Below are 13,081 nucleotides of genomic sequence, written 5' to 3'. Positions count from 1 at the left end.
TTGTATGATCCCTTCCCTCTACCATCACAGAAGCACTCAGTTGCAGGATAAACTGAGAGATGTACTGTGGTTAAACACTAATAAAAAGGAAACAGGCCCAAAAATGGGTTTTTTTTTAATCAGCTCAATTAATTTCAGACTTGTTTTGAATTAACTCTGAATATAAGTACTTCCTGAAGTTTAAAACAGAATCATGGAGACTCCATCTAATCTGCTGAACTAGTTATTGTTTTTTGTTTTTCAGCTGAAGAGAGGAAGACACCCAGTGAGTCTAACAGTCCATCTTCATCTTCGCTGTCAGCGCTGAGTGACTCTGCCAACAGCAAAGAAGATGCAGATATAGCCCCAAAATCCAAGGGGTCAAACAACCTACTGGTCATTTCTGTAGTGCCTGGTAGTCAGACCTCAGTGAACACTGAAGAGAAGTCAGAGAAAGGTAAAAAATTTGTTTAACAAATACAAACTCCCACTCTCCATGCAGTCAATCTGGCCACAGGGTAAGGACTAAGTTCTGCTGTTCTGTTTTTCAGGCTTTGAATGTGTTTTCTGTAACTTTGTCTGCAAAACAAAAAACATGTTTGAGCGTCACCTGCAAATCCACCTGATCACACGGATGTTCGAGTGTGACGTGTGCCACAAGTTCATGAAGACACCTGAGCAATTACTGGAGCACAAGAAATGCCACACTGTCCCCACCGGTGGGCTCAAGTAAGGAAAGCAAGTACACAAACTTTTACTGTGTTAAGCACCTTAATACTGTGGGGATAGGACAAAAGAAGTCAGTCGGAAAGGGGTTGGTTAACTAATAATCCAGATTTGGGGCTTTCTTGTGTTTAGATGACCCAAGGCCTGTCCTTCAGGCTTGCATCATTACAGCAGATTGGTAACCTAGCAGCAGAGGAGCTCTAACAAACTGTGCTCCTTTCCCCATTCAAGTCAAAGAGGTGACAGTATGTGATGGGTCCTGCAGAGAATGAAGCAGTACTGCAAAGAGCTTTTGGCAAAATAAGGGTTTTTTCCAAGGCATCAGAGCAAAAAGAAGCTCCCAGCACAGGCTCTATTCTGCACCTGGCTCAAAGAAACTAAATCCTGTACAGCCTCTAGGTATGAAGTTACAACCTTAAAGGTTATAGCCTTTGTATACTCAAATCCAAATTCATTTCTCTCCAAGAATGAATAACTTGGATGCTTCCTGCTTTGTTTGCATGCCCCACAACAATCACTATTGTATAAATTAACATGTAACAAGTAATAGAGTCTTTTGAGAGAAAAGCCCTTTGGTTTTGGCTGTGGTGGTATCTTTAGGGTCTTTTGGTGCAGAGCAGTGTTTCTAGAGAATGAGTGTGCCCTTATGTCAAAGTCTGAGCCCTGAGGGAAGGAGGGGCTGCTGGGGCCAAACGCTTGTCTCTGGGCAGGCAGTGTGATGTTGTGGAAGAGGCACATCCCTGGCCTCTGTCTGGTCCAGCTGCTGCAGGAATAAAGGCTGGAAGCACTGGGAGCCCAGCTGGGGTTCAGCACAGGGCTCCCAGCTCCTGCTGCTCAGGCTGGTGTCCGTGTGCTGTGGCTGGGACACGAGGAGCGCACCGTGTCCAACGTTACCGCGTGCAGCTTTGGAAAACTGGTCCTGTTTGCCAGGCAGCCTCTGGTCTGCAGCTCAGTAGTTCCACAGACTGGGATCTGTGGTCACTTGAGATGAGATGACTGAATGTGGAAAGAAGACCAGATTGAGAAACAAGCGCTGTGTCAGAACGACGGGATGTCTGCCTTGGAATACAGACCAGTTGTCTAATGCACATTTGGTTTAAGCTGTGTAAAATCTGTTCTTTTTACCAAGGAAAAACCATGACCATGATATGACTCAAGTCTTCCCAACAGAATGGGTTTCTCAGTCTATATTCCTCCCAGTTCGAGTAATAATTAGGTACCTTGAAAGCTGCATCTAAGAAAAAGCTCTGATTTATTTTTTTTTAAGGCATCCAGAAGAGCCTGAAGAGATCTAAGTAAATTGTATTTTTCTGTCTCCTGTTTGCTGTGGGGGAAGAGAAAAAAAACATGATTCTTCCAGCTCCAGGTCAAAATCTGAGATTCTGATCCAGAGAGCACCCAGCCCAGGAGAGGTATGTGTGCATTGACAGCCAAGTCCTCTGGTGAGAGATAATCACATTAGAAGCCTCAGTGACAGGTCCCTCTCTGGATCAGAGTACTTGATGTGCATCAGGAAATGTGTCCAGGTGTTTCTGTATCTCTTTGTCCTCTTGTTATTACTCACCTTCCTCAAAAATCTCTTGATTAACTTGTAGATCATTATTATACCTGTATGTGCAACCAGATGTAGCAAGGAAAACACACATAGGGAGAGAGAGAATCTCAGCTTAGAAATTACCCAAAATGCCAGAACACAATTAGCAGACCTGCTAGACAGTGAATGCAGATGTGTGGCAGCTAGGGATGCTGGAAGACAGCAGCCAGCTGCCTTAGCTGTAAGTTTTTACCCAGCCTGGCTCTCTGAGCTCACCAGCTCCATGTGGAAGGTGCGTGCTTGGTTCACTACAGCAGAGACCCCTGGCAGGGAGCTGTCCCCACCAACTTCCTCTCAGCTGCTCCAAGCAACTGTTTTGGGTTTGTTTGGGGTTTGGTGGGTGGCCAGGCTTGTTCAGCATGCAGCTCAGGCTTCTTTCCAAACTTCCATGATTCCCTCCTCTACCCTTCTTGGCCTCTCCTGGCTCAGGAACTGGGGTGAGGCCCTTTGCCATGTCCACCCCAGGCCGGACGCTTGCTGCTGTGAGTAAGAAGCCACATCCTGTTCCCACACAGGAGCAATTTCCACCATGGCAGAGGCGGCTGTAGGCACACACTGCCAAGCACACACCCCTTTCAGCATGGCTAGCTCATCTCCCAGAAATGGGAGTCCCTACAAATCATTCCAACAGCCTGGCTTTCAGCTGCTCCTAGCAGGATACCCAGCAAGCTTATTGTTCATGGTCACATAAAAGGGAATTCCTAAGCTTTTGCTGTACGTGTGGTATTACAAGTTTATTCCATCTTTACTTAAACAGCTGTTTTCATACTCATCTGTAAACACTCACTTTAAACCACTTCTTAATGGAAAAAAATGGCCCAAGTGACTTCGTGCAAACACTAGGAATGGTTACACAAAGTACCTGTGCATCAGTCACCCACCCTGCACTCCCCGGCCTGCTTTGGGGGAAGACCCCATCAAGGTAAGCCAGAAGGTTAAAGGGATGCTCCTTCAGAGTGAATCAATGCTTTCCTAGGAATGCCATTAAATGGGCAAACCTCCTTTAAGTAGAGACGTGTCAAGGTGAACCAGATATCGGAAAGAGGCTTCACAGGGAGAACTGAATGCCTTTTTCTCCTCCTTAGTAGGTCAGAAAGGGGATGAGTGCCAGGGCTGAAGCAGGAAGGAAGGCAGGTCTGCCAGCTGAGTGACTCCTCTTTTCTCTGTCCCCGCCCTTCCTTGCTGTGTTGCCAGGTGCCCGTTCTGCATCTACTCCACGAACCGCCCCGCAGCCATGGAGTGCCACCTGAAGACTCACTACAAGATGGAGTACAAGTGCCGGATCTGCCAGACAGTGAAAGCCAACCAGCTGGAGCTGGAGATGCACATCCGAGAGCACCGCCTTGGCAACCATTACAAGTGTGACCAGTGTGGCTACCTGTCCAAGACGGCCAACAAGCTGATCGAGCACGTGCGTGTCCACACCGGCGAGCGCCCTTTTCACTGTGACCAGTGCAGCTACAGCTGCAAACGCAAAGACAATCTCAACTTGCACAAGAAACTGAAGCACGCTCCACGCCAGACCTTCAGCTGTGACGAGTGCCTGTTCAAGACTACCCACCCTTTTGTCTTCAGCCGCCATGTGAAGAAGCACCAGAACGGGGACTGCTCTGAAGAGGAGAAGAAGGGCCAGTATTCAACCTCCAAGGAATCCAGTCCGCTCCTACCAGCGATCAGCCCCAGGAACCTTCTGTCACCCCTCTCAGTCATGTCTGCCTCCCAGGCTCTGCAAACCGTAGCTATGTCGGCTGCACACGGCAGCGGGGCAGAGCCAAACCTGGCAGTGAAAGCCTTGGCCATCAACGGCACTTCCCTGTGCTTTGATAAATACTGGAACTCAGAGTTTGCCCACCTTATCCCTTTAACAATGTTTTTCCCCAAAAACCACTACGATCTCACATTCCATCCACCCAGACCTCAGACTGCGCCGGGAGGTGCCTCTTCACCTAAACACTCCTTCCTTGCCTACCTTGGACTAACAGAAAGGGCAGAAACTGTCTGAGGGCAGTTGCATTCTGTACCAAAAATCCCCCGAGGAACCCAGCAGGTTATACATTGCTGCAAAGGTAACGAACACTTGTACTATATCATTAGTAAGGTTTAGCAAATGGCTCTGTGTGTATACTTATTGCATTGACATGAAAGCTGCTTTATTAAATCTCCAAGAGGTGACCTACTGCATACTTCTACCTTCAGAGGCATGTTCCCAGTACTCTTTATCTAAGAAACTATTTTGTCTTGTTAAGCTGAAAAAAAAAAAAAAAAGAGTGTCCTTATTGGCAATCAGCACTTGTAAGATGACATATTGATGCATTTTAGTTTTGGGCTTTGTGTGCGTGCGGGTGCAAGGAAGAGAGGCTGCCTGTAGTGTGCCATGACATTGCTTTTGCACATCCCTTGGATTGGCTTCTTTAATCATCCTTCTTTTCCCCTTTCCACACTCGCTCCCTGCCTCCCCCTGAACCGTGGAGCTGCTCAGGAGCGATGTTTGGGGCGGGGCAGGGGAGAACTGGTGTATTATTTCTGTGCTGTTTGCAGCTTCCTTCAGTTGTTTGATGCCTTGTATTCAGTCGTCAAAGTTTGAGGATTTGGGGTAGAACTGGTGTGGAAAAAAGTTGCTTTCAGCACTGCAGGATGAGAGCATGACAATGAAAAGAGTATGTCCACACACATGCAGTGTGTGCAGCCTACACACCCACACAGCAGGCCCAACTCTCAGCTCTTACACAGGTGTGTCAAACACCTGCCTCTGGGCCACAGCATACATCTTTTGTTTTAAAAGGGCATATAAATATTATATATATACTGTATAATGCAGTGGTTACCTTTTACTTTGCAGGAACAACTTGTATAACTAGAATTCTATGGTGGAAAAAAAAATCCAACAAGGGGATTTAAAAAAGGGTATGGATAAATTCTGGGTATAAATACTCAGACTAAAAAAAAAAGGCAGTTTTGCACAGTGCTTTAGTCTTGCACTAGTTTGTTTCTCACTTGCAAAAAAAAAAAAAAAGAAAAAAAAACAAATTGTGGGCTGAAGTTAATAAGACTGTTTATTTGAAAAGGTACCAGTAACTTCTTTGAAATATAAAGCTATAAAAAGATGCTTTTGGAACCATAAAGTTCTCTTTTATACCCTCAGTATTTCAATTGTACTTGCAAATTTGACAGTCCTCTCACTCCCCTCCATGTCATCAGTAATACTTTATTCCTTTCTGTTGATGGCAGATAGAGTGTGTCCTGCTAGGAAGCTAACTTTGTACTTATTTAATGCTCCTACTTGTGGTCATTAAAATGACATGTTATATGTAGCACTTTATTGCAGGAAGAAGCAAATGCAGATTGGTTGTATAACCTTTGTTAATCTCAAAATGCCAAGAGCGATCTTAATGCAAGAGAAGCTAACTGATTGTTAATTGATTTGTGTTCCTTAGACAACTTAATATGTGGGAAGAAAGACTGGGATTAAAAGCACTCTGTTTTACAATTGGAAGTATAAAATGTGAAGCCTTTCAAAATGATCATGTGATGTACAGGAATGCCTTCATACTGAATTACTGTTTTCCGTGGTGTCTCTTGGATTTGGATCTGGCTGTCTTTTACAGCTATTAGAAGTGTCTGACCTAGCTTTTGCCACAGTCCCCTCCCTGTCCCTTGGCCAAGCCACTGTAGGAGGTGCCCTGAGTCACATCTTTCATGCTATCTGCCCACCCTCATGCTGTCCTGAAGGAACTTCCTCTACAGGTTGTTGTGGCATGGGGGGGATCCAACCACCCCAGCAGGAAAGCAACGACCCGGTGCAGGAAGGCATTTCTTGTCCACAAGGGCTCTTGGCCATATGGACAAGTAGAAATGTAACTCAGTCTTCATTAGTTCTTAAATGAAGCTTGTGTAGAAAGTCTTTCTGGATGCAAAACTTGCATCACTTTAACCTATTTGCAAGATTCCTACATTTGTTTTGTACTGAGATGGCCAAACATTCTCCACTGTCATGACCAAATTCTTCCTGTATATGGAGGACATCCCATCCTAATCTGCGCACTCCTGTTACCATACTGGAAGCTAGTTACTAGGGGGAAATATCCAAAACCATAGCAGGTTATCCTTTGGCATTATTAATTACAGGACAGAGAAGTCTCACCATTTGTTTACATTCCAGCAGACAGTTCTGGTTCTGATGAGCACTTGGCAGGTCTGTCTATGCAGTGCAGAGAACCCAGCTGCTCCAAACTGCGAGTAAACCTCTGTAAACAACTTACCAAACTCAGGGCCCTGCTCACCATGCTTTACTCCGTCAGACCTCCTGCCACACCTCCCTGGGAGCACAGACTAAATAGAAAATACTGTGTTGGGAAGTACTCAGAGCATAAAATAGTTGCTATCTTGACAGCATGAAATCTGCAATCTGTATCCAGCAGCTCTACCAGTTCTGTAAAACACGCTCCACACGCGCATCTCTGACCACACCACAGAAAACCAAACACTCCCAAATCAAAAAGCTTGTTTCTCACACCAACTCCAGGTAAGGTACAGCTGTCCAGGAAGGAGAAGAAAGAGGAATTTTATAATTGTAGACCAGTGTACCTAATCCAAATGGCAGTTTAAATGGGGCTGGAGCTTCCAAGAACGAGCTGCCCGCATGTGACCGCCACGTGTTTTGACCACGTTCCACTGCACCAGTATCTGATCTGGCAATGTTTAGTGTACCTGGGAAATTTGTTTAGCACTTTGGAAAGGATAAATTCATTCTTTCTGGCAAGTTATAGAAGTTTTCTCTGTAAGGAAAAGTGTGTTAGGAGGTTTTTATTTTTTTAAGAAAAAAAAATACCCTATTTATCAGAGCTCTTGCATATGAAAATAATTTGTTTGCAGTTCAAGACTAAAGACAGGAATGTTCTCCAGAGGTCCCCCCTACTGATTAATGACCAACAGTTCTGATAAATTCCCCCCACCATAAAGGTAATTTCATACTGGTTTTCACTATGCATTCTTTAATGAAAGCTGGCGTGTTTTTCCATTCAGTAATTCAGTTAAAGTTCTCAGCACTTTTTTCTTTCTTCTTTTTTTTTTTTGTTTTTACTTGTTGTATTATGTTCAAATATCATTCTGTCAAGGTTTGTGTACATTAATAAAAATTTGTATTGTATAAAGCTTTTTGCATTATAAGGCTGTACAGGGTCATTTTGACAGTAACTGGTATATTTCTTTGCATCTTATGTTGCATTGCCAATTTCTAGTGTATCCAGTTTGGAAGTACAATATACTCTAATTAAAAAGGTTGGCTATATTCTGGTTTCTTTTGGTTTTCCTTTCTCTCTTTTTTTTCACCTTAAATATAGTTAGAGTTGATTTAGAGGGAGGGGTAAAGGATTCTCCTACAAGACAAGAAGATAATGTCTTCACTTTTTTTCTTCTTATCAATGATATTAATCTTCAATTTTGAAATTGAAAAGGAAAGCTCTGTCTCTCACTCCTGATGAGAAAATACAGCAAATAATCTGAGGACAGCTCCAGGACTCCTTCACTCTGTGGGCTCTGTGCTTGTGGCAGCCTTCCAGGTCAGTTCTGCAAGGGGGATAATTCCTCTTCTGCACACTCTGCTCAGTCAAGCATTTCAAACAAATCAGATCCTTAAGCAGTAGTTTGGTGCACTTGCTCTTGCTTGGAAGTAAACCAAATTAAGTCAAGGAAATTTCCTTGAAGATGAACTAAGCAGTGAATGAAAGAACACAGTGCACTAAAACATTGTCTTGAAAATAATTTCTTTTTCATTATAAAAATATTGTGTACTCATTTCATCAGCATTTTAGAAAAAAATGGGTTTTTTTAGCAGAGATTATTGGAACAATTAAAATGCACAGAGCACACTAAAGAAGGAAACCCTAAGAGCAGAAAAATTTCCAAGAAACAAAGGTACAATTGACTCCACTGAACAAGAAAAGATACCCAACATTCTAAAAGGAAGTTAGACTGCTTAAACACTAACCAAGGAAAGAAAATTATCTGGGTGTTCATTAGATAAGAATCACCCTCAGATATATTAATGTTAACATTAAATATATCTGGACTGCCTTTTTCCTGCAGTTAGGGCAGTGTTAATGTCTACTCAAGTGAAAAAACTCCTTTCAGTTATTTCTACTCTCCTGAGGTGTGAATACTGATTTTCAGAGCCTTTATCAGTACCTTGTACATGTTGCTGGATGTTGGAATTCACTGCTCCTCTTCTGCTTGCTGACTCCTTAGCTGAAAGAAAAGCTTTGACACAAAGTTGGTAAGTCATGGTGTCCCTCAAGAAGATGTGGTGTCTCCCTCTCTTCCTGCCCACACTGTAATAGAAAATATACAGTGGGACTCTCTGTGGAGTTTTTTGCACTAGACATAAATAGTTATCCTTGCAACTCAAAGGCAATCATGCCCAGAGCAGCTGTGGATGCCCCATCCCTGTAAATGTTCCAGGCCAGCCTGGAGGGGACTCTGAGCAATCTGGTCCAGCAGAAGGTGTCCCTGTCCATGGCAGGAGGTTTGGGACCGGGTGGCTTTAAGGTCCCTTCCAGTGCAAACCATTCTGTGGTTCTATGAAGAAGTGGCTTAATTGTTTAAATAAGTTCTAAACCACTAAAACCAGACTGAAGAATTCCTTAAAATAAGCTGGGAGGGGCCTGAATTATCCTGGCTGCCAGTCTCAACCAGAACAAGCTGCCTGCAATTAGCCCCTGTAGCTTGAGTCTGCCAGGAAACCCCTGTGTTCACCCAAACAGGGGTGTCAGTGTGACATGCTGGGATGGGATAAGGAGCCCCTGCCCTCTGCAGCAGGGGGCTAGAACAGCCTTGTAGGCCTGCATGATTTTTATCAATGAGCTCAGATTCCCCTAGTCTGTATTTTCTGATAATATTCCAATATCCATGTGTGATTACAGAAAACAGCTCCAGTTGTGTACTGACTCTTTCAGGAAAACAAGAAGTGCCTTGTTTTCATTCTGAATCTATGTACATTTTTAATCTATGTTTTTTAAAAATGGCTTAAAATTGCCATCTTTTCATAGTTATTTCTTACAATCCTACACATGCCATAGTCATCCTGAGCTTAGCAGAACAAGGCCTTAAGAGAGAATTTGTGGGAAGGGAAAAAAAGCCAAACCAAACTAAAACAACAAACATACAATTTTCTGTAACTCTCCACTGTCGAGAGGGCTTCTCTACAGTGGAGGGGATGGCATCATTTATGCAGAGCCACGTTTTAAGATCCTTGTTGTGTTAAAAATACATCAGTTATGCTCCTACCAGACAGACATCTGCATTATATCATCCACCATCTTATCTGCTGCTAATTGGCCTCCTTGTTGACAAGTCTTAGCAGCAAGGTTAAGTGCTGGCTGTAAAAGCGATGTAGCCTCTTGCCCGAGGGGTCAGAGCTCAGGCAGACTGTGCTGGAGCCTGCATGGCCTCTTTCCCTGCTATATATTTTCTGGGAGCTAATAAAACACCAGGGCAATCACTCCTGCCTGGAGTCTGCCAGCCACCACGGGCTCTGTGGAGCTGCAGCAAATGGAACATCATCTCCCCAGTGCAGAGCACTCCAGCAGTCTGCAAAGGGACAAGGCATCTTCTCCTGCACCCAAATTTGAAAAACTCCCTGGGATGCAATTAAAAAGTCCCTGAACTAACAGCTAACCTTGAACATGGGGCAGCCAATGCCTCAGTGCCCAGCACAGCCCTTGGAAAAGGGATGGCGGCACACCTTGACTGAATTCACAGGTTCCATTTGACCAAATACTGGGATTTGACTTGGCTGCTGGGCTCCTTGCAGAGCTCCTGGGAACATATCCTAGAAAGCCATCCAGGTGGATGCCAGGCAATGCATCAGGAATGCAGCTGTTGGGCCTCCACAACACCGGCCTTTGACCAACCTGGCTTGATTTACATATATGACAGGGAAAGGGAAAGGGAAAGGGAAAGGGAAAGGGAAAGGGAAAGGGAAAGGGAAAGGGAAAGGAAGGAAATTTAGGGCTGGAACTGAGCAGTAGCAGGGATAGGGAAACACACTGACTGGAAATGTTTCATTAAGTCAAAAAAAGAAAAGAAAAAGAAAAAGAAAGAAAGCATCATCCCACAAAATCCCAACAACTGTGCAGGAGAAGAGCAGAGCATCAAGTGATAGCATGGCACTATTTTTGCAGCCTGTGGCAGCCAATTTCCCTATTTAAAATGGGGAAGGGCTTTCCCTGCTTGGTTTTGCTTTGTTTTGGTTTTCTTTGTAATTGTTTTATTTCCTGCCACCTTAATCATGATTAAAATCAACATATGGCACAACTCTAAAAAAAGCTAAACCCACCCCATTTTTTCCAGTTTAGGCTATAGTTAATTTTAAAAAAAACTTCAAGTTTCTGTAGTAGAAGTTCCTCTTCTGTTTGCATTTAGCTCTGCTCTACTTTACTTTTCAGACCTCTACTTTCTATCACATACCTTTCTTTTTCCAGCACTTCTCAGACAGCATTTCACTGGAAGTGAAAACTTTGGATTGTTACTCTTCTGGGAATGTGCCTGTTTAAATAAAGAAAAGAAAAAAAATGTTCTCTCCCTGAGCCCCTAGACCTTCATGCCAATGCTTGCAGCACAGCCTAAAGTGACCAAACCCAAAAATAGGCCTTGCTTCCTGGCTGGTCAACAAAACATCAAATACTTTCTTGATCCTTCCCCTGCTATTTAAGCCTGGAATGTTCATCCACACACCAGGCTGAAGAATTTGCTTTTTAAGAGATTTACCAGGAAGCCAGGTGGGAGGGTCAAAGCCCTACCTAAGGTGCTCACACATGGGTGAGCAGGACTTTGGAGCCGCAGGTGCTGGACTGCATCCATGAACAGGAGCAGGTTTCTCCCAGTCTGCTCTCACGGCCTCAAGTTGCCACAAATTAGCAGATGAGCCTGGTCTAGGCCCTGCCTGGGGCAAGGAACAGCAAAACAAATGAAGACAAACTGAAGTATCCATGTCTGGTATTCCTCGACTGCAGGGATTAACACTTCCCTGGCATCCAGGCTTCCAGTACACAGTGTGCAGCTGCATTCCAGCAGAGTTAGAAGCAGTGCTTGTTTTAACAATAAAAAAATCACTGGAGCTTTCTTTCCTGAACAGAGAAAAACATTTAAAATGGGACGGGAACGTAAGTGAAGATAAATGGCTGCAGGAAAGCTCCTTCCATCAGCAGGGTTCTGAGGTACTATGAATACATTGGTGCTGTCACTCATGGCAGTGACACTTTTTAAATCTACCAGAATAGCTCTATTCACAGGTGTTACCAGAGCAATGCCCACTTGCACTTGAATATTTAGTAAGCAAGCATTGAGACTTCATGTTTTTATACTTAGCTCCCTATTTTTAATGGGACTGCATACCCAGAACTTAATGAAAATATCTAAATATAATGTCAGTGTGATTTAAAAATATGCACTGCATTTTTTAAGTTGACATTTCAATTAAAAATAAATAAGATCCATTTATATGGTGATACTGTGATAAGATTGCATCAGTCAAGTTTCATTCCTACTCAAAGTGACAGATTTCTCAAAGTCAGAGCCAGGAAATTCAGTCCTCCAGCAACTCCAACCAGGAAAATATAACTGAGGGTGAATTTAAGTACTTCACAACAAGTAGGGTATCATCTTTCAAGGATAAATGCATTTCACAGAGTCCTATAATCATTAAGGTGGGAAAAGACCTCCAAGAGCCTCCTTTTGTTATTAATGAATTTATTAAGACACTTCTTTATTAGTGTTCACAGGGAAGGCCAGATTGAGTTGCAGCTGAGCTTTCACCTTTCTAATTTTCTCTCTACATGACCTAATGACATCCTTGTACTTTTCCTGAGTTGTCTGCCTCTTCTTCTAAAGGTCAGAAATTATTTTCCTTCCCTGAGTTCACCAAAAGATCCCTATTCAGCCAGGCCAGTCTTCTTCCTCATCTTCACACTGTTACTCTCCTCTGGCTAGTCTATTAAAACTAATAACTGCACTCAACTTTTGTATTTGCCATTCAGCCCAAGTCACATCAGTGTTGTCATTAGTTTTTCCTGTCACCTAATCAATAGTTTGTCAAGATCCAGGCTCTTATTTGGTGGTAGAGACTTCTAGAATCCTCCACATTTAGAGAGCCAAAAGAAAACGCATGGGGTATGGTTTTGCACTGTTCAGAAATACTGCTTCCCATTTAACTTTTTCAGTTTCTTGGGCTAGTCTAAGAGAAGAACTGAGACAACTCAATAGTAGCAACCATTTATAAATAAAAAGATCACCCAAAACTGTCACTGGCAGCCAAGAGGCCAGGACTCTGAAATGTCTAGTGGGAATGCCTCCTAACCCGCCAGAAGCTTGCATGGTTCAAAGCTTGCTCTTGGCACTGCCAAATGACCAGGGACTTCCTCCTCCCGTGTCATCTGCCAGTTTATGACAGGCCAAAAACTCAGAAGAAATCCCTTTGCTCTGCAGCTCTTTCTAGAAAGCTCAAAAAGCCAGGCTATTTACCTCTGACTCCTCTGAGATCTGCTGTCTGTGTGTATGTTGACACTGAATTCACTGTGCAAACACTGAAAGCCAGAGAACTTCACCCCAGCAGAAGTGCTCAGACCTGCTCTCCTCTTGCTCTGCTCTTGCAGAGGGCAGGCTGCTTGTTGTAACCAGCTGCAGTGGCAGAACAAACTCAAATCAATTATCTTGCTTCCAATGTAAGACTGCCACATCCCTCACATCATCTCATCACAAGCTTTCTGAAAGGGACTTTCTGAAGATTCT

General features: G+C 43.6%; 1 protein-coding gene and 1 long non-coding RNA gene across 7 annotated transcripts in view; one reads left to right on the top strand and one right to left on the bottom strand.

Moving 5' to 3' along the window:
* Positions 1 to 7,586, top strand: part of ZNF827 (zinc finger protein 827) — a 100,208-nt gene extending 92,622 nt beyond the window's left edge. For 3 of the 6 annotated variants that reach the window (XM_063156736.1, XM_063156737.1, XM_063156735.1), the window contains 3 exons: positions 245 to 436; positions 531 to 708; positions 3,494 to 7,586. In XM_063156736.1, the coding sequence (XP_063012806.1) occupies positions 245 to 436; positions 531 to 708; positions 3,494 to 4,301 (1,178 nt within the window). In that variant the 3' untranslated portion in view covers positions 4,302 to 7,586. Of the gene's footprint in view, positions 1 to 244; positions 437 to 530; positions 718 to 1,972; positions 2,118 to 3,056; positions 3,222 to 3,493 lie in introns of all 6 variants that reach the window. The other 3 variants (XR_010027774.1, XR_010027775.1, XM_063156738.1) reach the window with 3 other exon arrangements.
* Positions 7,587 to 8,405: 819 nt separating this feature from the next.
* On the bottom strand, positions 8,406 to 13,081 carry LOC134419006 (uncharacterized). The gene is made up of 3 exons (XR_010027931.1): positions 12,815 to 13,081; positions 10,763 to 10,840; positions 8,406 to 8,625 (listed from the first exon to the last, which is right to left on the bottom strand). It is a non-coding gene; the product is annotated as an uncharacterized LOC134419006 (long non-coding RNA).

Source organism: Melospiza melodia, chromosome 5 (assembly GCF_035770615.1).
Source record: "Melospiza melodia melodia isolate bMelMel2 chromosome 5, bMelMel2.pri, whole genome shotgun sequence".
Taxonomy (NCBI): Eukaryota; Metazoa; Chordata; class Aves; order Passeriformes; family Passerellidae; genus Melospiza; species Melospiza melodia.
This window is presented reverse-complemented; position numbering and strand designations above follow the sequence as displayed.